The 25,351-nt window shown below is 39.9% G+C and overlaps 2 protein-coding genes across 1 annotated transcript; one reads left to right on the top strand and one right to left on the bottom strand.

The window, feature by feature from the left end:
- Positions 1–25,351, bottom strand: part of LOC130222020 (gastrula zinc finger protein XlCGF57.1-like) — a 752,525-nt gene that overhangs the window by 585,949 nt on the left and 141,225 nt on the right.
- Positions 17,363–19,292, top strand: LOC130222200 (gastrula zinc finger protein XlCGF8.2DB-like). Its single transcript, XM_056454837.1, has one exon. The coding sequence runs from the start codon at positions 17,521–17,523 to the stop codon at positions 18,568–18,570; it is 1,050 nt and encodes a 349-aa protein (XP_056310812.1). The 5' UTR covers positions 17,363–17,520; the 3' UTR covers positions 18,571–19,292.

The raw sequence follows: 25,351 nt of genomic DNA, 5'->3' as shown, positions 1-25,351 counted from the left end.
AAAATTTCATTCATAATGGTCTTGAAATTGTCTTTAAAAGTCTTAAATCTAACTTGGTGAATCCTGCAGAAACCCTGGTTTAAAGTATGTCAAAAACATGTATGCCCCCAATTTTAAACGTGCTGAACAAAATGAACACTAAAATAATTAATTATTATAAAACATTGTACAAGGCGATGCAGTGGCGCAGTATGTAGTGCTGTCGCCTCACAGCAAGAAGGTCGCTGGTTCAAGCCTCGGCTGGGTCAGTTGGCGTTTCTATGTAGAGTTTGCATGTTCTCCCTGCTTTCGCGTGGGCATCCTCTGGGTGCTCCGGTTTCCCCCACAGTCCAAAGACATGCGGTACAGATGAATTGGGTAGGCTAAATTGTCCATAGTGTATGTGTGTGTGAATAAGTTTGTATGTGTTTCCCAGTGATGGGTTGCAGCTGGAAGGGCAGCCGCTGCATAGCTGGATAAGTTGGCTGTTCATTATGCTGTGGCGACCCCAAATTAATAAAGGGACTAAGCCGAAAAGAAAATGAATGTTGCTGTGGGACGATGTGAGACAAAGCAAACAAATTATAGTGGAACAATAACGTTTAGCATTGCACTGACTATAACTGGCCAAAACACTAGCCTAAATGACTTTTGCTGCTTACGAAATGGATTACAGCATGCTGATGATATGCACACATTTCAGTGTAAAGTTCGTCAGTATTGACCATATTCTTCACGTACCAGCAGGCGGCGCCATTGGAATCTTTTTGCTTGAGACTTTTTTTAAAGGAAGAATTTTTAGATCCTGAAAACAGTGTTATGCTGCGTAGGCATGGGACGATAACCGTTTTCAAGGTATACTGCGGTTTGGGAAAAGTTGAGGTTTTAAAACCGCCAAGGTTTTCTACAGACATACTCACACCCCATAAAGAAAAAGGGAGAAAGTGAAAAATAAATAAATGAAATAGACAAAAATAGATAAAATTTGAAAAATAGAAATTAGGAAATTAGGGATAAACTCTCAGTTAGGATTTAATACCCCTGAGCATTCAATGTAGGATAGAAAAGGCTGCCAAACCTCATAAAACTTTTTTGTAGAGCCTCGGATGGTGTACTTAAGGAGCTCCAGTTTAAGATGTAATAACACTTCGAATATCCAATGTTTGGGATGGCGGGTTTGTGTTTTTCCACATGAGAAGAATCAGGCATCCGGCCAATAAAGAAGAAAAGGCAATGATTTCTATGTGATTAGCTGACAGGTACATTTCTTCTGGCACTGTACCAAAAATCGAGGTCAAAGGATTAGGATCCACATCTTTATTACATATAGATAAAAATGATCTAAAAATATTGGTCCAAAATTTATGTAATCTAGGGCATCCCCAGAACATATGACTCAGATCTGCTGGCTCCAAACCACATCTGGGGCAAGATGCATCTCACCCTGGTACATTTTTGCAAGCTTGCTCTTAGATTGGTGAAGCCTATGAAGCACCTTAAACTGAAGAAGACCATGTCTAATACATACAGAAGATGAGTGTACCAGTTCTATGGCATATTGCCAGGCTGTATCTGATATTTCTAATCCCAGTTCGTCTTCCCATTTTTGCTTTATGCAATTTAGGAAAGGGGAGGCAATTCTTGGGTTCACTTCATATAACATGGACATCATACCCCTTTGATATGGGTCCATATTTACTAATTCATCTATCCAGCATGCTTCTGGTTGGTTTAGTGGAGGAGAGAAGTGTTTTTTACAAAACTACAGACCTGAAGGTACCTAAAAACATTAGACTGGGGTATCTCAATGTCTGTTCTTAACTGTTGAAATGAGATAAACGTGCCATCTTTAAACAGGTCCTTAACACGGTTAACTCCGTTCCTAGACCAGAATTGGAATGCTGAATCTATATAAGAGGAAGGGAATAACATATTTAACAAAATAGGAGCAGAAAATAATGCTTGATTATTATTAAAGCGGGGTCTGAATTGTGACCATATTCTGAGTGATCCATTAATAACTGGGTTATTCATAGAATATTGTTTACTCACTGGAATCGAAGCACAAAGTAATGAGCATAAAGACACTGATATAGACGTGTGCTGTTCCAAAATTGACCAAAGTGGAGCCTCATCATTACAGATGTTGGAAAACCAGAATATCAGTTTGTGTAAATTGGCCGCCCAATAATAGTAAAAAAAATTCGCATTGCCAATCCACCCTCTTTCTTCCTTTCTTTCCAAGAATTGCTTTCTTATGCGAGGAATTTTCTTATCCCAGAGAAATGTAGAAATACAATTATTCAACTCCTTGAAAAATGACTTGGTAATAAAAACAGACATAGTCTGAAATAGAAACAGAAATCTTTGTAGGATTTTCATTTTAATGGAATTGATGTTTCCAGCCAAAGATAAAGGAAGGGTTGACCACAGCGTCATATCTCGTTTGCCTTTGTCAAATGTCGTTTTAAACAAATTTATCAGGACTTACTGAAAATGGAAAGGATTGGAAGGACATTTGCTGTGCTCTATCATTGATAGGGAAAAGGAGACTCTTTGCTAGATTGACTTTGTATCCAGAAATATTTCCAAATTCTGAAATTATTGTAAGAGCTTTTGGAATACATGTATCTGGATTTGACAGAAAAAGAGGACCATCCACATAAAGCAGGAGCTTATGTTCTTATCCCTCTCTGAAAATTCCTTGCAAGCCATCTGAGTTCCGTAATATGGTTGCAAGAGGTTCGATGGCAATGTCAAAGAGCAGAGGGGACAGAGGGCAGCCCTGTCTTGTTCCCCTAGAGCAGGCATGTCCAAGCTTGGTCCTGGAGGGCCGGTGTCCTGCAAAGTTTAGTTCCAACCCCAATCAGACACACCTGGGCTAGCTAATCAAGCACTTACTAGGCTTTCTAGAAACATCCGTGCAGGTGTGTTGAGGCAAGTTGGAGCTAAAATCTGCAGGACACCGGCCCTCCAGGAGCGAGTTTGGACACCCCTGCCCTAGAGAGTAGAAAGCATTTAGAAAATATGTTATTTGTTCGAATGGATGCTTGGGGCCTGGAATATATAATTTTAACCCAGAAACCGAATCCAGGTCTAAAACCAAAATTTTTAAGCGCTGTAAATAAATAGATATACTCTATTCTATCAAATGCTTTATAGGCATCTAAAGAAATTAAGACCTCTAGATCGGTATTATTTTTAGGTGAATAAATAATATTAAATAAGCGACAAAGGTTGTAAGATAACTGTCTCCAACAATAAAACCAGTTTGATTTGGGTGAATTATCTTTCTCATGACTGACTCCACTCTGATTGTCAGCACTTTAGCCAGGATCTTATAATCACAGCCGAGTTAGCTGATCGGACGATAAGATTCACATTTAAGTGGAAACTTATCCTTTTTAAGAAGTACTGTTATAACAGCCAATGTCATGGAGGGGGAGGGGGGGGGGTGATTCTGAGACAAGAGTTTCAGCAAATACCTTGCACAACAGGGGTGTGGGCTTGGCAGAAAACCTCTCATGAAACTTGGCCAGGAAGCCATCAGGGCCTGGTGCTTTTCCGGTTTTCAATTTTTTGATCGCATTTTCAATATCAATATCAGTTTAGGTCTAACCAGGAGTGCAATAGCAGCAAGTGCAGGATACAGGTATAATTAAAATATAAACAGGTATAAAGTGCAGTTATAGAAAAAAGATGGGGGTATTTACAGATGGGTGTACTATAAACATTATATACAGGTTGTATTAGCTATGAACAGAGATTTACAATAAATGAATATATGTACAGATTACTAATAATAATCAGTGTGCAGATAGATAAACATAATTACAAATGCATATGTACAGTGGGTGTGTACATAATTACATATGTCCATGTGCAGTGGGTATGTACAGTTCAAATAAATTAATCGGTGCAATGTAGTGCAAATTCATATGTGCAAAATTTAAATGTGCAAATGTTAAACAGTGCAGTGATTGTGAGGAGTATAAGTTATGAGGAGAGTGGGGGTGTATTAGGAGGGCAAAATAGTGCAAAAGAGTTAGTGAGTGGCAGAGTTCAAAAGGTAGACAGTGTAACCCAGATCAATAATCTAGCTTACATGACTGCTTAATTTATTTATCTAATGATTTTTACAATAATACTTAAGAAGAAATAGAAATTTAAAGATTGATTGCTATGCAAGTAAAAAGATAGGAAGAAAAAGAATAAAACTCCTAAGAGACTTTTAACCTGAAGTCGGAAGTTACCCGGAAGTTAGCTCCGCCCCTGTTGAGTGCGTGCACAGCCAGACAGAGTGTGAGAGAACGCTATTGATCTTGAACGAGAGAGCGCGAGCGAACTTGAACGAGAGAGCACGAGCTTAATAGATGTACACGGCTTAATAATCCAGCGATTATTAACAAATAACTTCATATTTATTTGATACTGTGAGAAACTATCAGTAATGCTTGACAGTTTGAGACCTAGCAACTGACAAAAGTGAGAGGAGACCTGACGAATCTATTATACTTTAACATCTATTCCTTTTTTTTCTCCTTCTTTTATTATCATCTACATTTCTTCTTGGTAAGTTTTGATTCTTTATAAGATATGTATATTATTATTTTGAGTTCATATACTGTGAATTGTGATTAAAAACATTCAGAACATAAGTTATTTAAAAGTTTAAAAGCTCTAACTCTGTGAAATGTGAAGCAATGAGTGTGAAATGTGTGTATATAATTATTTAAAGGTTTGTGATGTGTTCTAGTTGAAAAGTTTTATGGTTGAAAATGATTTATCCAGTGAAATGTGTATTAGATGGATGCTAGCTTTGCTAACTATGTACATAGACCACAATGTATTACACGAGCACATGGTGACTTAGCATATGTGTTCTGTGTGTGTGTGTTAATAATTTAGACACACAATTCATTTTAGGTTTAAGATTATTTATTCGGACAACTGAAAATAATGTTTTATTCGGCTTTGTTGTTTCAAGGCCGGGTTTTTTTGGTTTGTTTTTTTTTTCTCACTTTGAAGAGACGTGATTGAGAACTGTCCATCCTGAGCATTCTGTCCGGTTTGGACTGGCGAGCCACCCCATCAATTTGTGACTGGTGAGACACAAAGGGATCAGTCATCAAATCTGGTAGGATCGAACCATTTGATTTATATTTTTTGACTTTTGCTTCCTGGATTTTTTGTGGATTATATATATTTTTTTCCTAATTTTTGGATTTAACTTTTCATCGTTGAGGAACATTGCTATATTTTTTTTCTACTTTTTTTTGCGAACTGAACTGAACATTAAGAGCCCAGACTTTTAGTATCTGAGCCCTAACGGAACACTGGACTTTGATGTTTGAATTGAACTGTTTCTTATTGAATTTTCTGAACTGTGCATTTAACTTTTGACATCTTCTTTATTTTGTGGTCTTATTATTCAAATTACTTGTGAAATTATATTTTGTTATTTCTGCACTTACTGCAAATTTTAAGTATCTGAGTGAATTTATTATTACAGACAATTTATCATAATTTCAGTGACTGGTTTATTCTCTTTTAAATTGTTTAATAGTGAAAGTATACTTATACATATTCTACTTACCTTTTTTTTTGCTCTTGAGTCGAATCCTTTTCCTTCTGATTGCTGGTCCAGGCGATTTCAAAGTGCTAAACTAGTAGCAAATCGAGCACCACTAAGTATGCGCTACAGACAGTTCTGGGGAAAAAGCTGTTCCTCAGTCTGCTGGTTTTTGTCCTGGGGAGCCTGAAGCGCCTGCCGTAATCTTGGTGAGAGGAATCCTTAAGAATACTGCGTGCTCGGCGCAGACAGTGTTTCTTCTGGATGTCCTCTATGGCCAGCAGTGTGGTCCCTGTGATGTGTTGGGCAGTTTTCACCACCCGCTGCAGTGCCTTATGCTCAGCAACAGAGCAGCTTCCATACCAGACTGTGACGCAGTTGGTCAGGGTGCTCTATATTGTGCAGTGGTAAAAGTTCACCAAGACAGCTGATGACACCTGGTTCTACCAGGCTGGAGGTGTTGGTGGTTCAGGAAAGGTCCTTTGAGATGTGGGTCCCCAGGAACTTGAAGGATGAGACAGGCTTAACGGCCATCCCATTGATGTGGATGGGAACATGTGAGCCTGTTCGTCCCTTCCTGAAGTCCACAATGAGCTCCTTGGTCTTGGTGGTGTTAAGGAGCAGATTATTGTCAGTGCACCAAGTGGCCAGATGCTGTATCTCCTCCCTGAGAACTAAAAGGCGGTAGTCATTCAGGCATGTTGGGCTAGAGTGTTTCGGCACTGGCACAATAGAGGGGGTTTTAAAGAATGTTGGCACAGCTTCTAGGTTAAGGGACAGGTTAAAAATGTCTGAATACCCCAGCTAGCTGTTCTGCACATGCTTTGAGACGCACCCATGAATACCGTCTGGTCCAGCAGCCTTACGCACATTGATCCGACTCAGTGCCTAGTAGACTTCTGAGGAGGTGAGTGTGATAGGTGAGTGGTTGGTTGAGGAAGTGATCCTGGTGTAGGGTTCTTTGTTGTCTCTTTGAAAGCAGGCATAAAACTCATTTAGGAGACATCTGTGGCTGTGGACTGGCTGGGTTTGTAGTTGCGATAATACTGTAATAATACTGCCATCATCCTTACTAACTGCTGCTATAAAACCAGCTGGTGAGGATTGTTTCAGTTGGTAACACAGTAACCGTCCAGCTTGTTTGTAATGAATCTGGCGTAATCTTATGTGGAGATCCTCTGCGTATTCCACTTGCAGAAGAACTCTTCGGAAGGTGATGTTGAGTGTAGCTGATCAATTGTATTAATTTTATTCATAATCTCTGTAAGCTGTTTTGACATTCTTTTATTTGCACTAGCTTGATATGAAGTAATCTGTCCTCTTATATATGCTTTAAGAGTATCCCATAGGATGCTATAACTTAGCTCTGGGGATTCGTTTGTCTCAAGGAAGAAATCAATTTGAGCATCAATAAATTGTACAAAATCGCCATCTGCCGAAAGTCTTCAGTTAAACCGCCATGTACGGTGGGGGATTACATTGCCTGGAGGGAATTACATTGCCTGGAAAACATAGGTTTAGTGAGACTGGACAATGGTCCGAAATTATACTACCATACTCTACTGCTGAAATTAAGAGAAAATAACTGCTTGTCCAGGAAAAAAAGGTCAATCCTGGAATAGTTTTGATGCACAGGTGAATAGAAGGAAAATTGCTTGAAAGATGGATATTTAAATCTCCAGGGGTCACTTACACCATATGTCTGAAGGAAGGAGTTGATACATTGTGCTGGCTGACTTAATGTATTACTTGAAGAGCTAGAGTGGTCCAAAATTGGGTGCAAAACACAATTTAAACTGCCTCCTAAAATTAAATTGTGTGTGTCGAGACTAGAAATTATTGAAAATTATCACTGAAAAATTGTACAATGTCCCAATTAGGAGCATACACATTGGCCAGGACCACATACATGTTAAAAAGTTTTCCTTCGATTATTACGTATCTGCCATTTTTATCCAACACATTTGACTCATGACAAACTGTACATTCTTATGTATGAGTACAGCACCATCCCTACTTTTGCTATTGAAGTTAGAATGATATATTTGTGTATAGCCTTCTCTATTAAGTTTAGAATAGTCTTTTTTCAACAGATGTGTCTCCTGTAAATATACAATATCAGATTTTACTTAATTAGATATGCAAACACCTTGTTTCGTTTCACTGGGTGATTTAGCCCCCGCACATTCCAACTGGTAAAGTTTGTCTTTACTCCACCCATTTTATGGAGGGCTGTCAAAAACATTTATCAGTAGCATCCGAAAGGTATCTGTGGGTTTTGTATGTAGGGGGATGTGTGGGGGAGAGAGAGGAAAGAGAAAAAAGAAAAAAGGGGTGATCACACATACAGTTCTAAACACGAAACAACAATATTGAAATCTTGAGTGTAAACTTGCACACACTTCCAGCTACTCCCACTCTTAACTAGCTTACCATGTGGGACCTCACGTATAAAACAAAACAATTTGAACAGCTCCTGTTCTACAAAGCTACCCTATTATTGACAAAATATATTTGAGAACTAGAAATAACAACAAACATGTGCTATAGTGGTAATTTAAAAGTTAACCGAAAACAGTCTGTGAGCAGGGTGAGAGGTGTCCTTAAGAAGAATACTGCATGCTCGGTGCAGACAGTGTTTCTTCTGGATGTCCTCTATGCCTGGTAGTGTGGTCCCTGTGATGCATTGGGCAGTTTTCACCACCCGCTGTGACCTACACTCAGCAACAGAACAGCTTCCATACCAGACTGTGACGCAGTTGGTCAGGATGCTTTCTATTGTGCAGCGGTAGAAGTTCACCAAGACAGATGATGAAAGCTGGTTCTTCTTAAGTTGCCTTAAGAAAAATAGGCTCTGGTGAGCCTTCTTGACCAGGCTGGAGGTGTTGGTGGTCCATGAGAGGTCCATTAAGATGTGGGTCCCCAGGAACTTGAAGGATGAGACAGGCTCAACGGCCATCCCATTGATGTGGATGGGATCTTGCGAGCCTGTTCGTCCCTTCCTGAAGTCCACAATAAGCTCCTTGGTCTTGTTGGTGTTAAGGAGCAGATTATTGTCGGTGCACTAAGTGGCCAGATGCTGTATCTCCTCCCTGTAGGCAGTCTCATCATTACTGCTGATTAGACCAATCACTGTGGTGTCATCTGCAAATTTGATGATGGTGTTGGATCTGATCACAGGCCTACAGTCGATGGTAAAAAGGGAGTAGAGGAAGGGGCTCACCACACAGCCCTGTGGTACACCAGTATTGAGCGTGGCGGTGGTGGAGCAGATGTGGCCTGATCTAACATTCTGAGGTCTGTTAGTCAGAAAGTCCATAACCCAGTTGCAGAGAGATGTGTCGATATCCAGGTCTCTAAGTTTGATCATTAGCTTAGAGGGTATGACAGTGTTGAATGCTGAGCTGAAGTCAATAATCAGCATTCGTGCATAAGTGTTTTTATTGTCCAGGTATGTGAGGACAAAGTGCAATGCTATGGAGACTGCATCTTCTGTGCTCCTATTGCTACAATAGGCAAACTGATGTGGGTCCAGTGTGGATGGCAGAGAGTCTTTCAGATGTGCCAGGACCAACCACTCGAAGCACTTCATGATGATGGGTGTGAGTGCTACAGGGCGGGAGTCATTCAGGCATGTTGGGCTGGAATGTTTAAGCACTGGCACAATAGAGGTGGTTTTAAAGCATGTTGGCACAGCTGCTAGGTTAAGCGACAGGTTGATAATGTCTGTGAATACCTCTGCGAGCTGTTCTGCAGATGTTTTGAGGACGCGCCCAGGAACACCGTCTGGTCCAGCAGCCTTGCGCACATTGATCCGACTCAGTGGGGTGTAGACTTCTGAGGAGGTGAGTGTGATAGGTGAGGGGTCGGTTGAGGAAGTGATCCTGGTGTAGGGTTTTTTATTGTCTCTTTCAAAGTGGGCATAAAAGTCATTTAGCTCGTTCAGGAAGGTGACATTTGTGGCTGTGGGTGTGGACTGGCTGGGTTTGTAGTTGCTGGTGGCCTGGATGCCCTGCCACATGCGCAGAGGATCAGAGTTGGAAATGTGCTCCTCTAGCTTTAGCTTGTAACAGTGCTTGGCCTTTTTGATGCCCCTCTTCAGATTAACCCTGGAAGTGCTGTAGGCCTGTGCATCCCCTTATCTAAAGGCAGTGTTGCGTGCCTTTAGCAGGAGGCCTTCTTGTTCATCCATGGCTTCTGATTCGGGTATGTGGTGATTTGCTTCTGGGTTGTAACACTGTCTATGGTGGTGTTGATATATTCCCGAACAGAGGAAGTGTAACTGTCAATGTCTGTGTGAGAGCCACAGGTGGCATGGGAAGCAAACATACTCCAGTCTGTATGTTGAAACGAGCACTTCAATAACAAGACAGCGGTCTTTGCTCTGTTGCTTCGATACTTACTTTCGCTTTTTGTTTCTCACAGCCAATCGTTAGGTCACAATATTTTCCCAGAAAATGTCAAAATAAGATGTCCCCAAATATCAGTCCGTTAGCTGAAACACAGAGAAAGTTTTGGCCAAATTAAGCCTCACAATTACCCCAGAATGGATGAAAATGATCCAACAGCACACTAGGGGAAAGGTGCACATTCCAGCCTTTATGCAGATTAGAAATTAGAATGAGAAAACTTTATTGTCTACACGTGTGGAAATTCATTTTTGGCCTCCTAAACATCCCAAATACAAAAACACAGAGCACAAACACAAAGCTTCCTACACCACAGATTACTAACACACAACCCTAGACATATAATCTACTTCATGGTCATTTATTCAGTATGGTAATAGCAGACCGTATAAAAGATTTCTTACAAATATTTGTTTTTGCTGTGGGTACTCTGTATCGTCTACCAGAAGGAATCTTTTCAAATTCATAATAAAGTGGATGAGTTGAGTCCTGAACTATCTGTGAGGCTTTCCGTCTGGTCTGTTTTGTTTACAGTTCCACAAGCTGCTTTTGGGGCTCCATTATGATCTTACTAGCCATATTAATGATCTTTGCAAGTTTATACTTGCTTCTAGCTCCAAGATGTCTGTACCAGCAAGAAATATTATAGGAGATAATACTTTCAACCAGACTGGTATAAACCTTCCTCAGAATACCCTTACTAACATTAAAACTATTTAATTTTCTTAAAAGAAAGAGTCTCTGTGTTGCCTTCTTTTAGATATAGTCTGAGTGTTGACCAAAATTTAAGCCACTATCTAAAATAATTCCCAGATACTTAAAACTGTTTACAATCTCTACATGTTGACCCTCAATAGTAACTGGATGACATATAGGCTGCCCTTCCCTACTTATAATTAGTTCCTTAGTTTTCAGAGCATTAAGTGACAAAGCACTCTCCTCACACAATGTCACCAGATGTTCTATGTGCTCAATAGCCGCATTTCCACTGTCGGGCCAGTGCGAGCCAGGGCTTTTATCGGGAGGTTGAGCAGTGAGGCCGAAATCATGTTGCGTTTCCACTATCGGGCTAGTAGCTCGCAGCGCGTCATGCAAACCCTGCCCCCAGAACGTCCCCTGAATCAAACGTCACACAACCCGCCCACTTCAGCGGGAATTAGGATAATGCACACAATCGCATTATCTCGAGAGCATTAAAGAGAATACAACCCAAACAAACAACTGACACGTTACTGTACAGCATTACATTATATGTCTATACGCGCATGCCTGTGTGAATATATTCATTTACTCGCCGACCGACTGTTGGCATCAAACGTCAAGTGGTCTCGCCAGCACAGGGAGCCTACCATAATATAAAACCAAAGAAATTCTTTGTTAATAACTCAGTAGAAAATTTATTTTATAACATCCTCATTTAGAAAGACGCTGTCAAACATTCAGCCCAAATGCTCAGGAGAGACCTGAAACATTCCCTACATTCCCATTTTCCCTATTTGACACTTAATAGGTAATTCCCCTTTATTTAAGGATGTTGCATATTATATCTTAAAGGGCACCTATGAAAAATTTACTTTTCAAGCTGTTTGGACAGACATATGTGTTGATATAGTGATATTGGGGTGATCTAAACACACCCAGTCTTTTTTTTTTTTCAATTTAACAACATAAAATCGGTGGAGCGGGTTTCAGCCCGACCGCAACTTGACGTAGGAGTGCGGTCCCCTGCCCACCGAATTGATTGACAGCTGTGTATTAACATGTCTCTGTAGTAATGTGTATAATCATTCCAACAAGGCAGGACCTGCGCAAATCAACCGGGAATAAAAGGTGTGTTCAGTTCGCTAGGATCATCAAATGGGATCAAGAGTAAGTTTCACATGTTTAAAATGTTTTAAAACAGAGCACGTGTGTAATGAATTACAGCAATTTACTTCATCAGCACAGCTGCGTGTCAGAACAATTATAAAGGAAGACGCTTCAATCCCGGTTTGTGGACGTTAAATTGGATTTATTTTGAACATTAACATAACAGATATCTATACAGCAGTGGAGATTAACCTGTATCCTGTCACATATGCGTGCAAAAAGTGCAAAGCTAAACGCGCTCTGTCTGTCTCTCTTGTGTGTGTGTGTGTGTGTCTGCGCTGTGTCTCTGTGTGTGTGCGCACTTGAACTTTGTAACGACATTGTGTGTGACTCATCAATGCAACTGCACAACAAATACTCATTGGTAAAGTTCTTACTGTAGGATTTCTCACAAACGCCACGTGAGATCTGCTTCATTTAAGTCTAACTGTTGTCTGACGCAGCCGAGGGAGGAGATTGAGGCACGTAGAAACGGTAGGCGGGGAGGACTAGCCTTAAATGCGCAGTACGAAAAAACATCCTCCTGGTGCAAAAATGTATAAAATAGAATCTTGTAAGAGGTATAATGAAAAATCTGATGTTTTTTTGAGCTGAAACTTTACAGACACATTCTGAGGAGACGCAAAACACTTATATTAAATCTGAAAACGGGGTAACCTAGGTGCCCTTTAAGTAAAGGCAAGTGTTAAGTATTTCAGCACATAAGAGCAAGTAATAAAATATAGCCTATATTTCGTTGCGCTCAGCAGTTATCCACTAATAAAGCTCTTCATGTATTTAAAATTTCATGTTTACATTTTACCACGTCATATAAAAGCATAAACCCTTGTTTAAGGACAGAGAACACACTTTGTATTTGCAGTTTTCCCCAATGCGTTTGTAAAGCGCCGCTGTGCAGGACTGGATAACAGAAAAAAAGGTAGCCTAGTTTCTGCTTTTACTCACCAAAAAAATGCTCTGTATGCACGATTTGATTAATATCATCGTATCCAAATACTTTATAAATAATATTTCAAACCTTCTCTGGTGTTTATTGTTTTTAGAAAATATCTAAAATCTTTTTTTTTCAGACAGGCCTTTGTAAAATGAAAGTTTAATAAGGCTTTAAAACAGTTTGATATATGTATTGTATATACCTACATTGTTATAGCTTTTGTTTGTTTTATATTGGTTTATTTATTTAATGTGATTTTATTATATTCGATATTTGTAATTCTTTAAATTATTTCAATATAGCTTAGGCTATTTTATCAAGATATGACACTATTGTTTTGAGTCTACAAAAGTGGACACGTAATTTGTTAAGTTTTATGTCTTTCTGTTGCATTCATATTGTGTATTATCTACAAAATAAAATTCTTTTAAAAAGCTGCTCGCGGCATTAACAGAGCTGTGAAGGGAGCGCTCTTTTGCTCGTTCTCACACACACATACAGGCATCTAAACACGTACAAGCACACCTATTAAATTTGACAAAAACTCTCGAAAACCTTTACTGACTGCTTTAATATGGTGTAAAGATTATTATGCGTTATTGAAACATCAAGGTGGACGCAGCAAAGAATGTTCCTTATAAATTAAAACTTTATTATTTTATGCAACAGCCTTACATTTAAAAGGGAAACATCAGGGCGATCATTTGCAAAAAGACCCCAAGCCTATGAGTTCTTTTGAAACCTTCTATGGTTTCTATGAGCCTATGAGAAACCTTCATGGTTCCTTTTCCTTATTTATTTATTTGTTTGTTTGCATGTACTCGTATGCGATCGGAAAACTAGTGTACGCATTTCCTTTCACTCTGCCCCGAACCCCGAGATGGCCCTCTTTGGCCCAAGGTATTCGGCGGGCCGAAAAAGGCTGGCTGCTGGCCCCGAGAAAGCCCCGCTTTGGCCAGATCAGACCCTGGAGGTGACAGTGGAAATGCGACTGGCCTTGGCTCGCTCGCTTTAGGCGCAGTAGTGGAAGCGTGACTAATGTAGGCCCTCTGTAGCTCCTCTTTTCCCTTGACCATAAGTCCAACCACAGCCATGTCATCAGCATACTTGTGTAGGGTAATATTGCTTTTAGAAATCTGCAGGTGCTGTACAGGTATGTCTCATGTCTGCGAGGCAAATATTCAGCTGTTTGTTCAGCTGTTATCCCAGAACTTTTTTCTTCTGATGCGGTTACCAGTCAGGCACAGAATGAACAAGTACTCCCTGTCTGCTTTACACATTTTAGAAAAAACATTCTGTTGTAGTTATGAATATATATGTATAAAAATAGGCCATTTACAGCTTTTGTAAAGTTTGCTTATTCTCTCCAGAATATCAGACCCTGAGAACTGTTATGGATTTTCATGAAATGCAATAAAACAATAAACTTTCTGATCTAAGAGGAAGATCAGGAAACCGGCTGATTAACTGTTCTATTCAAATCAACCTGAGACAGTTGACAATAGGCTGGAAACACAGAGCTACACCTCACCAGGGGGAATAAGAGAAAGTTCATCCTTCTCCTTTCACCTCAAGCCCTCCTTCTCGACTCTAAAGTTACCTTCTGATCCGAGCAGATCATTCACATAAAATGTCCAAGGTTTAAATATGGTGTATCTTGTAGCACTAAATTCATGTTGGGGATCATCTTAAATGTCTCTGTGTGATTGGTAAAGGGGTCTTAATGTCACTGTACTATTTCACTGGTATATGTTGATTTGTTTTTTGGCTTTGATAAGATCTTTGCCAGATGCTCCCCCTCAACCCAGAAATGGTTAACTTCTCAAATTCACAACAATCGCAATGAGTTCTTAGTAGGGTTGCCACCTGTCCCTTAAAATACAGAATCATCCCATATTTGAGAAATAAATTGGGCATCCCATTTTGAATCAATACGGGACGGGATTTGTCCCGTATTTATCATATTTTTAAAGTAGCTTTTCATGCAAATCATCCCACACACATTTTATGAACATGCCTTATTTCCTACTTTTGATTGGGTAATACTAATGTCATCGTTAGTTTGATTGGTCTTTGTCCAGTGAGGAGGGCGGGTCTTTTAAGCAGAGTCTGTCAAGTGTTGACAGAGAGTAATGGCAGATGCTTCTCCAGGTAACCCCCACGTCTGAAAGTTTCAGAGTTTAAGCGCAAGCGACTGCAAAAGTACCGCAGAGTGTTAGAAACTGTTATCAAGCCATGTTTCCATGTTTGGAGAGGTGTTACTACAAATAATGACTAATGTTTTAGCCAAAATCTGTTATCAATTCTACCCTTTAAAATTAGGTTTATTAGTATGTTCTCCTCTTCTCTAGGTTACAGCAGCTGAGTTAACTCAGGTGTACCACACTATTAAACATAACATCAGCTATATTAGCCTGATCTCACGAGAAAACGTAAGTATTTTACAGTTTGTCAGTTTAGTGGCTAATTTGTACGAATTCGTACGAGTTCAGTTGTACGAAATTGTACGATCTTTAAAAAGGAGGCATGGCACCTAAACCCAACCGTCATTGTGGAATGAGCAAATTGTACTAAATTGTACGAATTAGATCGTACGTATTAGCCACTAAATCAAAAAGTTATGAATTGCCGTGAGATTGTGTTGGCTATATTAGTGCTGCAGAGTTAGTGCTGCAGAGTTGTAATAGAGAAAGACTGACTGCATCTTTTTACACAGATTTCAACAAAAGACAGTTTATTTTAAAGTCCAAGTTTTCACACTTTCCTGAAAACATATTTTAAGTTGCGATTTACCACCACTGTCATGCTATTGGGCCTGTGATTGGGGATGTGGCCACCACTGCAGTATGCGTCCCTTATTTTTTTGTATTAAAAGTGGTAACCCTAGTTCCTAGGCCGCTCTGCCTTACATTCACAAATCAATAACAATTATACTCTCACATAACATCAACTATGCCATTCATAGAGGTGTTCTAACCTAATTGGTTAAAACACAGATAGACTTGGAAAATTCCCACGTGAGGTGCGTGCATACAATTCTGAACAGTATCTCAAGCATAAACGTCAGACATCCACCAGACTGTTTAGAGCTGACTCCAGACCTGTGAAACGGTTCCACAATAAAATAGAACACACACACTTAAAGTACAAACTGTTTCTTACCCAAGGCTGTGTACTCTCAGCCGTCTTTATCAAAACTGGTTAAAAACTGGTGTAATCTACATTCAGGCAGTTATATTCTTACTACACAAGGTCTATCTTGAATAAAAAGTAGAATATCTTTAAAAGAATTAACCGTAAAAATAGCAAAATCACTTAAGACATTTTAGATAGTATTAACTCATAGAAATAACTATAGAAACAGTTGCTTCCAGTCTTCCGCCCTTCAGTTACACTCGAGGTCTCCGTGACCTCTGACCTAGTTTGGCGGCTCCTGAAAATAGTTACAAAGAGACAGGCGGATGCACTGAACATTCTTATATTAAGCAATATGTTAATTTTATTATTCAATAATTGTCTTTGTAAAAAATGAGAAACAGGTTGATGAGAAAAGGATAAATGTTGATCCATGCTGAGACTGACTGGAAGGTAGAAATCCAAATCCTTCATATCTTTGAGTAATGGATGCTGTATTTTTACAGTATCAGCTCTGAAGTGGCTTTCTGATTGTTTTATTGTGTAATTTGCATAATACAATTTTACCTGACAAATAAAATGTTCAGTTTTGACTCATTCTGAATTCTCCTGAAATCTTTTTATATCCAGTGGATTAAGTAGAGGCTGCGCTACCTTTATGATTCGACATGATTAGACTTTTGATTTTAAAGGCACATTTGACTGTACGGAGCAGTGTGGCACGACAGCATGGAGATCTTTAATCATCTAATCGCTGATTTTAGCAAGTTGCATGGGATTGGCTAAATTGACTTTTTTTAGGATGAGTGGGCAGTTTGCAACCAGTCTATTTGAATATTAGTTAATCTTGCACCCTCTGACTAACTTCAGAGTGTCGACATACTGTCCATGGGAAGACATGCAAAACTGGGGCATTAAACTCTGAGCAGCGTTTGGTCCCTAATGAACGTACAACTGAAGAGTAAAGAATCAGATATAAATCAAAACTCTAAATTAAGTCATAAATGATGAATGTGATCTGTATTTCTAATTGTAAGAACGGTCTACATATTACAACACTTCAGATTAAGTCAGATTAAATTCTGAGCTAAAAAACGAATATAAATAAATTCTAATAAATAACAAAATTCTTTTCAGAAGCACTAGAAAAGGCTTCCATGCATTTAACATTCGACCATGCTGTTAGTTTCATCATTGGGCTAATAGATGGACTTCTACACTTTTTAAATCTGTGTCTTATCAATATGACCAAAATAACTTTTATAATCAATTATGTAAGAAACTCTGAAAACTGGACTGACACAGTTTCAGTTTACTATAACTTCTATGTTAAGTGTCTTTTGGCACAATTTACATTGCACAATGTAGCCAATGTTTCCAGTGTCTTTTCACTTTTCAGCTTTTGATGAGAGTTTTTAAGACTTGATGAAAACTAATAATTTTTATTTATTTCAGAGCTAATTGAAGATAATGAGAGGAGTAAAGAGGAGGAAGATCATGTCAAAATTGAGGAAAAAACTAATTTACAGACTGAAAGTATTTTGAAAAGGAGAGACAGGAATCGTTTCACCTGCACGCAGTGTGGAAAGAGTTTTGGAAGAAAAGGCAATCTTAATATTCACATGATGATCCACACTGGAGAGAAACCATTCACTTGCACTCAGTGTGGGAGGAGTTTCAGCCAATCATCATCCCTTAATCTACACATGAAGGTCCACACTGGAGAGAAACCATTCACATGCACCCAGTGTGGGAAGAGTTTCAGCCAATCATCAAACTTAAATCTACACATGAGGATCCACACTGGAGAGAAACCATTCCCTTGCACTCAGTGTGGGAGGAGTTTCAGCCAATCATCATCCCTTAATCTACACATGATGAGCCACACTGGAGAGAAACAATTCACTTGCACTCAGTGTGGGAAGAGTTTCAGCCAATCAGTCAACTTTGATAAACACATGAGGATCCACACTGGAGAGAAACCTTTCACATGCACCCAGTGTGGGAAGAGTTTCAGCCAATCAACAAACTTTAATCTACACATGACGAGCCACACTGGAGAGAGACCATTCACATGCACTCAGTGTGGGAAAAGTTTTAAATGCTCATCACACCTTAATCAACACATGAGGATCCACACTGGAGAGAGACCATTCACATGTACTCAGTGTGGGAAGAGTTTCAGCCACTCATCACACCTTAATCAACACATGAGAATCCACACTGGAGAGAAACCATTCACTTGCACTCAGTGTGGGAAGAGTTTTAGCCAATCAGCCAACTTTAATCAACACATGAGAATCCACACCGGAGATAAACCATTCACTTGCACTCAGTGTGGGAAGAGTTTCAGCCAATCATCATCCCTTAATCTACACATGATGAACCACACTGGAGAGAAACCGTTTACTTGCACTCAGTGTGGGAAGAGTTTCAGCCAATCATCATCCCTTAATCTACACATGAGGATCCACACTGGAGAGAAACCATTCACATGCACCCAGTGTGGGAAGAGTTTCAGCCAATCATCATCCCTTAATCTACACATGACGAGCCACACTGGAGAGAGACCATTCACATGCACTCAGTGTGGGAAGAGTTTTAAATGCTCATCACACCTTAATCAACACATGAGGATCCATAGTGGAGAGAAACCATTCACTTGCACTTAAGCTGTGGTCACACTGGACTTTTCTCTCCATAGACTTCCATTTATGTGCACGCGAATGCATCAGACCGGAAACACAAATTCGTGCATCAAGTTTCACAGTTCACTGCGTTGCAAAGTTCAAGCTTGGTGAACTCTGACCTGCAAAATTGCATCACTTGACTGTGTGAGACCAATCGAAGTTCAAAACATGACCTCGCTGGACAGCAAATTAAATTATGGACCAATCGCTCACTTTTTTAATGTCTAATCATCTTGTTTAATTCCACCCCTTTTTGCAGCGCCGTACAACAGAATTTTGCATGCTCAAACTCTAGTGTGACCGCAGCTTCGGTGTGGGATGAGTTTCAGCAACTCATCAGACCTTAATAAACACATGAATACCCACACTGGAGAGAAACCATTCACATGCACTCAGTGTGGGAAGAGTTTCAACCGATCAGCAAACCTTAATGAACACATGAAAATCCACGCTGGTGTGAAAGAGTATATGTGCTTCAGTGTGAGAAGACTTTTATTACAGCTCCAAAATTTAAACTGCACCAGACAATTCACACTGGAGAGACGGTACAAGTGTTCACACTGTGACAAGAGGTTTAATCAGTGAACACATCTGAAAACACACTGGAGAAAAACTGTACAGATCTGATCAGTGTCTACAGAGTTTCGCTTATTCGGTGCAGCTTAAGAAACACATGGACAAAAAGTTGCACACATAAAATGAATGCAGCAAAATATTTTCTCATGTTCACAGGATGTTTCATGTCTGAATAATGTTTGAAAAGGCTGAGTGACAGTATACTGTTTTCCAACACTCCTACACTGCAGTAGGTGGGGTTGTAAATGTGTTGCGCTCCTCGCGTTTACCGTAAACACAATGGTGGCGGCTGAGAGAAGAACAGTTTGTTTTGGATGATGTTCTCTGTCTGACTCCCTGAATGAGAAACAAATCTCTGGGAAGACACTGCACAACAAAGAAGGTGGAGCTCCAGGACGGTTAGTTTTCAGTATACCAGGGCCTCAAGTTTAGAAAGCCCATTCAATTGTCCTGTGTTGCATCTTTTATTAGTAAAGTTTCTTTACTTTAAGGTTCAAGATTTTTTCTAGTTTACTACATTTACTTGTTTGAGTAGAATACAAACTTGATGAATATTTTATGATTTAAGCAGAGCGACAGGTATTAAGTTTTACAATATTAATACAGTGTGATGATCCCAAGACTCCAGATTGGAGTATGTGGTAAATCCTGATTGGATGCCTGCATTACTTATCAATGGGTATATAAAAGTTGTAGCTAGCTACTCCGGGACGCTGTGGCTACTCGAGAGTTCATGCCAAGACCTGTCATCTCATTGACTCTTTAACCTTATGGTTTTGTTTTGCATTACTTATGTCATGTAGTTAAAGTGTTGTGATTATATCCTGAGTTCTTTATCTTCATTATTATCCCTAGACATTTGTTGGTAGCTTTGATTGATTGTTCTATGAGTGACATTTTATAATAAATAATTTGCATTCAGGCTATTCCGTTTTGTTGGCTCATCTTTCTTTTATGTTGCGACTCAAACGAGCGGGTCATAACACTTTGCAAATAGTGTCCGGTTGAATCCGAGATCTTGTCCTTTTAGTCATGACCATAGGTGTGAGCAGGAACCTAGATTGAGCGGTAAATTCAGAACATTGCCTTTCGTCTCAGCTCCTTCACCACAACAGACAATCACATCAACTGCATTACTGCTGCCAATGCACTGAACCGTCTTTTAATCTCACAATCCATTCCTCTTAAAAAAAATGCAGATATTTGAACTCCATCTGGGGTAAGGACTCTCCTTTAAACTGGAGATGGCCACCTTTTTTCAGTCAAGCACCATGGTTTCTGACTTAGAGGTGCTGTTTCTTTCCCTGCCATGTCACACTCAGCAGCAAACCGTCCCACTGCATGCCGAAGGTCCATGTCCTATGAAGCCAAAAGGAACAACATTATCTGCAAATGGCAGAGACAGTCCTAGCCTGCACCTAAAATTCTGTCAGTAAAAATTATTATATCTGTTCAACCATAAACCAAGATGGAGCTCTCTCAGGAGGGATGGACCAGTGCGCGAGATGTCTCAGACTGAAGGCGTAATAATGAAATAAATACTCAGGAAGCCCCAACTCCTTTTTATCAACTGTATCAAATTTTATCAAATGTACTCCTATGCAACCAAGGAGGCTTATTGTTCCAGTGAAATTAATTGACTAAATTATTAAACTGTTTTAAATATTGTAAAGAAATATTTACAGGGATATACTGAAGTAGAGAAGTAACTTTAGGAAGGCAATTCAATTTGAGTATGATAGTTATTTTGAGTACCTTAGAGCAGTGGTTCTCAATTCTGGTGGTTGTGCAAAATTAGTTGATTGACAGTCCCAAATTAATTTTAGCTCTTATTACTAGATCTTAGAATCACATCTGAGAAACCACAAATGCAGATTTGGCTTATCTTTAACTGCTTAAGATCAATTTGCACCAGATCAGCAAGAGACAACATTTGTTTGAGTTTCCTTCGCCGACTGGCCTCAACAATACACAGTGTTCCTGATTGGTTGGTGACTCCGCTTCAGTGACGTCCTTGGGATTCACTCACTTGTAAGTGGACGTTGTCCTGGGTTACTGGGGTGACAAGGAGTCACTCTGCTGCGCTGTGTTTCACGGAAACCTGGATAAACAAAGCCATTCCGGACAGCGGAACCTTTTAGCTGTACCGGACTTTCAGCTGTACAGAGCAGATTGTGATACGGAGTCAACAGGTAAAACGCACGGTAGTGGGACATGTATTTACATCAACAGAAGGTGGTGTACGGATGTAACTCTGTTCAAGAAGATGTGCTGTCCTGATGTGGAAGTGCTTTTCATTAACTGTAAGCCGTTTTATTCACCGCAAGAATTTTCCTCGTTCATTCTCATCTGTGTTTACATTCTACCGCAAACACACGTGAGTACTGCGCTGCAACAGCTGGCTGATCTGATCACAGAGACAGAACAACAACACCTGGACTCACTCTGTTTTTATCATTCTTGGTGACTTTAATCAGGCAAAACTCAGACATGAGCTGCCTAAATTCAAACAGCACATAACATGCCCACCAGACACAATAACATTTTGGACCAGTGCTACACCACAATAAAGGATGCATATCGCTCCGTCACCAGAGCAGCTCTAAGACTCTCCGACCACTGCCTGGTTCATCTTAACCAACTTACAGGCAAAAACTTAAACCAATATTAAGGTCTGTTAAGTGATGGACCGACGACACAGAGCTTACAAGCCTGTTTTGAATGCACTGACTGGAGTGTTTTTGAAGCTGCAGCCACAGAGCTGGACGAGCTCACAGAGACTGTAACATGTCCGCGGTCCACAAGGTGTCAAACTCGGATGAGAAGAAGCTTTTGCTGGCGCTCGCTGCTGGCCGCGTGGACACGCGGAAGATGGTGTGCCCGGTGGCCGGCTGTCGAAGGACGCCGGTCCGCCTAGACAGACACCTGAAGCAGCACGCCGAGCTCCAGGAAAGAGGCCATGGGGAGAGCAAAGCGTCAGAGCTTGACTCCATAGCTGATCGGCGAGTCGAGTCGCCGATCGGCGAGCGGCCCGTCACCGATTGGTAAATCGCCCCCTGGGCTCGCCGGTGGTGGTTTTTTTCCACCCTTTTCACTTGTGCCCCGCTATGCTCCTCGTAAGGCTCGACACTGCATGATGTTTTCGGCATTTTTGTCATTTTTTCCGTTTCGTCAACCCATGGGACGCCCGGAATCTTCTCTCGCTGCCTGGCGGACGACCCCGGCTTTGCACGCGTGCCGCGATGTTCCGTTTCGTTTCCCTGGCGTCTCAGATGCGCGCCCGCGCCGCCTTTGTTACGAATTTATGTTTTTTCACCTTTTTGACCTTTTGTCATGGGGCTGGGCCGCGACCCGTGGGAGGGGTTTAGCGCAGAAGGCCCAAAATTTCCAAATGTTTGTTTTTGGTCAAGAGGCTTTGTTTCTCATAGCTTTCTTGGTCTTCTGCATGCTTTTCACGTTTTCTTCATCTTGGGTGACCCATCGGTCACATGGCCCGCGGCCGAGAACAAGGAAAATGCCGAATTTTATGAATGTCACGGTTATGACGGGCTTATGATCTCAGGCTCACGCCGCATGCCGCGTTCAGCCCCGCCGCGCCCCCGTCACTGATTCTTTATGGCCTCCTTAGCCCATGGGATAACCTGGCTGGAGTGCAATGTGGTGAAGGCCGTGCAAATTTTTTTATTTTTTTCATATGCGCGAGACTGAGCTCCTCAGATGCGCGACTGTACCGTTTTGGTACCGCGAGTTGCGCTTCTCACTGCTTCATCCTCTGGTTAGCCAATGGGTTGAAAAGGCCTCCAGAGGAGCAGAAAGGGGTGAGAAAAGCACAACATTTTTTAATTTTTGAAAATATGCACGCCTGAATTCGTCAGACATGCGACTGTCCAGTTTTGGCACTGCGCGTTGCGCATCTCACTGCTTCGCGTCTTCTGGGTAAACCCATGGGTTGACAGGGCCTCCAGAGGAGCAGAAAAGAGTGAGAAAAGCACACAATTTGTAAAATTTTACAAATGTGCATGCTTGAATTTCTCATTACTAAGGGAATTCTCAAGCTACAATCAATAGCAGCTCGTATCAGCTGAAAGCACACATGGTCTGCTTTCCAATATGTCAATAAGAGTTATCTATGTATTCTTCCTGTACAAGTATTTAGGCAAATGTGCAAAATAATCATCATTAATATTATTTTATTTTTTATTTTTTGCTTTTAAACTTTAATAAGGCCGTATCCATGGGTGTATCATGTCAAGCGGCACATTTTTGAACATAGTTAAGGGAAAGTTATTGTATGTGTTTATTTTCATATTCTAAAGATGCCATAGTACTCAGTGAGATGCACAGAACCCACAACTTTTAGCACTTTATTCAATATTTCTTCTCCTGATGATGACAAATGAAGGTTGGATTTGGGTTATTTGCCAAGTTGGATTCTGATTAAAGGCAGCCATGGTGCTGTACTGACTTTTGGTCACTTTAACCTTGTGACCTTAATAGTTCTGAACAAGATACAGTAACATATGTGGACTCATTGGAAAGCTGGAAATTTGTACTTTTAAATGATATGATATATTTGATTGTATCTTACAAATTTACTTAATTATTACATTAAATACAATACCTTTTACTTTTCAAAAGTTAGTCAGACTGCAAACCTATGATATTCCACTGGGTGGCGCAATGACACACAAGTTAAACAGGTAGAGGGGGATGGGGTGTGAGGAGACAATCAATATCAGCTCATATCAGCTGAAAGCACATGTGTTCTGCTTTCCAATAAGTCAATGAGATTTATCCATGTATTTTTCCTATAGGAATTTAGGCAAATGTGTGAAATAATCATTATTATTATTATTATTATTATTATTTTGCTTTCAAACTTTAATAAGGCCGTATCCATGGGTGTATCATGTATCAAGATTTACAGTCGAGCTGCACATTTTAGAACATAGTTAAGTTATTAACTTAAAGTCATTTCAAAGTTGGATTCTGTTTTAATGCTACAATACTGGTGAGCAGACCTTTTTTTTTTTGAATTCTGAACAAAATACAGTTACACGTGGGCTCATTGGAAAGCTAAGAATAAGTGTTTTTTTTATTTTTTTTTATTGATTTTAGTCATTTAAAAATAGCAAAAAAAAATTACCAGAGCTACATCAGACATGCACTCTCAGCACATGCACAAATAAACTGAATTAGGCAAATTTTAATTCATATGCAGAACAAGTGTGTATTTTTTTCATTTTCAGAATCTATGATGCCAGTGAGCTAGTGATGCCACCCAGTGAGATGCACAGAACCCACAACTTTTATCACTTTATCCAGTATTTCCACTCCTGATGATGACAAATGGAGGTTGGATTTGGGTTATTTGTCAAGTTGGATTCTGATTAAAGGCATATTATATATATTTCTGAACAAGTAACCTACGTGGGTTCATTGGAAAGCTAAGAATGTGTTTTTTTTTTAATTATGTTAGTTATTTAAAAAAGCTTTAAAATTAAATTATAAATAATTACCATCAAATATTCATTCTCAGCACATGCACCAGAAAAAAACTCAATTTGCCAAATTTGTATACAGTAAGGTACAGTAACATATGTAGGCTCATTGGAAAGCTGGAAATTTGTACTTTTAAATGACATGATATATTTGATTGTATCTTACTAATTCACATAGTTATTACATTAAATACAATACCTTTTACTTTTCAAATGTTAGTCAGACTGCAAACCTATGAACTTCCATTAGATGGCGCACTGAGACACAGGTTAAACAGGTAAAGGGGGACGGGGTGTGAGGAGATTATGTTAATAGCTCACACACACACTCAAACACACACACACAGACTTTGTGTCTGGGGGGATGAGGAAGTCACTCTTATCTGCCTGTGTGAGCAGACTTTTCAGTCAGACTAAACTTGAACACAAACAATGTTTCTGACTTTTAATAAATGCTGTTTTAACTATAGTAAAAACCATACAGAAAAATACAGTTCTAGAACATTTACACAAGGGTTCTCTTTCTTTTCAAATCTCAAAAAGTCTGTCTCTTTACTGAAATCATTTATTTTTCCATTCAAATGTTGTCTTTTTACATGATATTTAATAGTCAAACACACACTCACACTAACATTTAGAACAGGGCTTGGAGACAAAACTGACAGTCTCCCACTGTGCTGTTGTTT

The sequence above is a fragment of the Danio aesculapii genome, chromosome 4, assembly GCF_903798145.1.
Source record: "Danio aesculapii chromosome 4, fDanAes4.1, whole genome shotgun sequence".
Lineage (NCBI taxonomy): Eukaryota > Metazoa > Chordata > Actinopteri > Cypriniformes > Danionidae > Danio > Danio aesculapii.
Note: the sequence above shows the minus strand (reverse complement) of the source record. Positions and strands in the feature narration are given on the sequence as shown.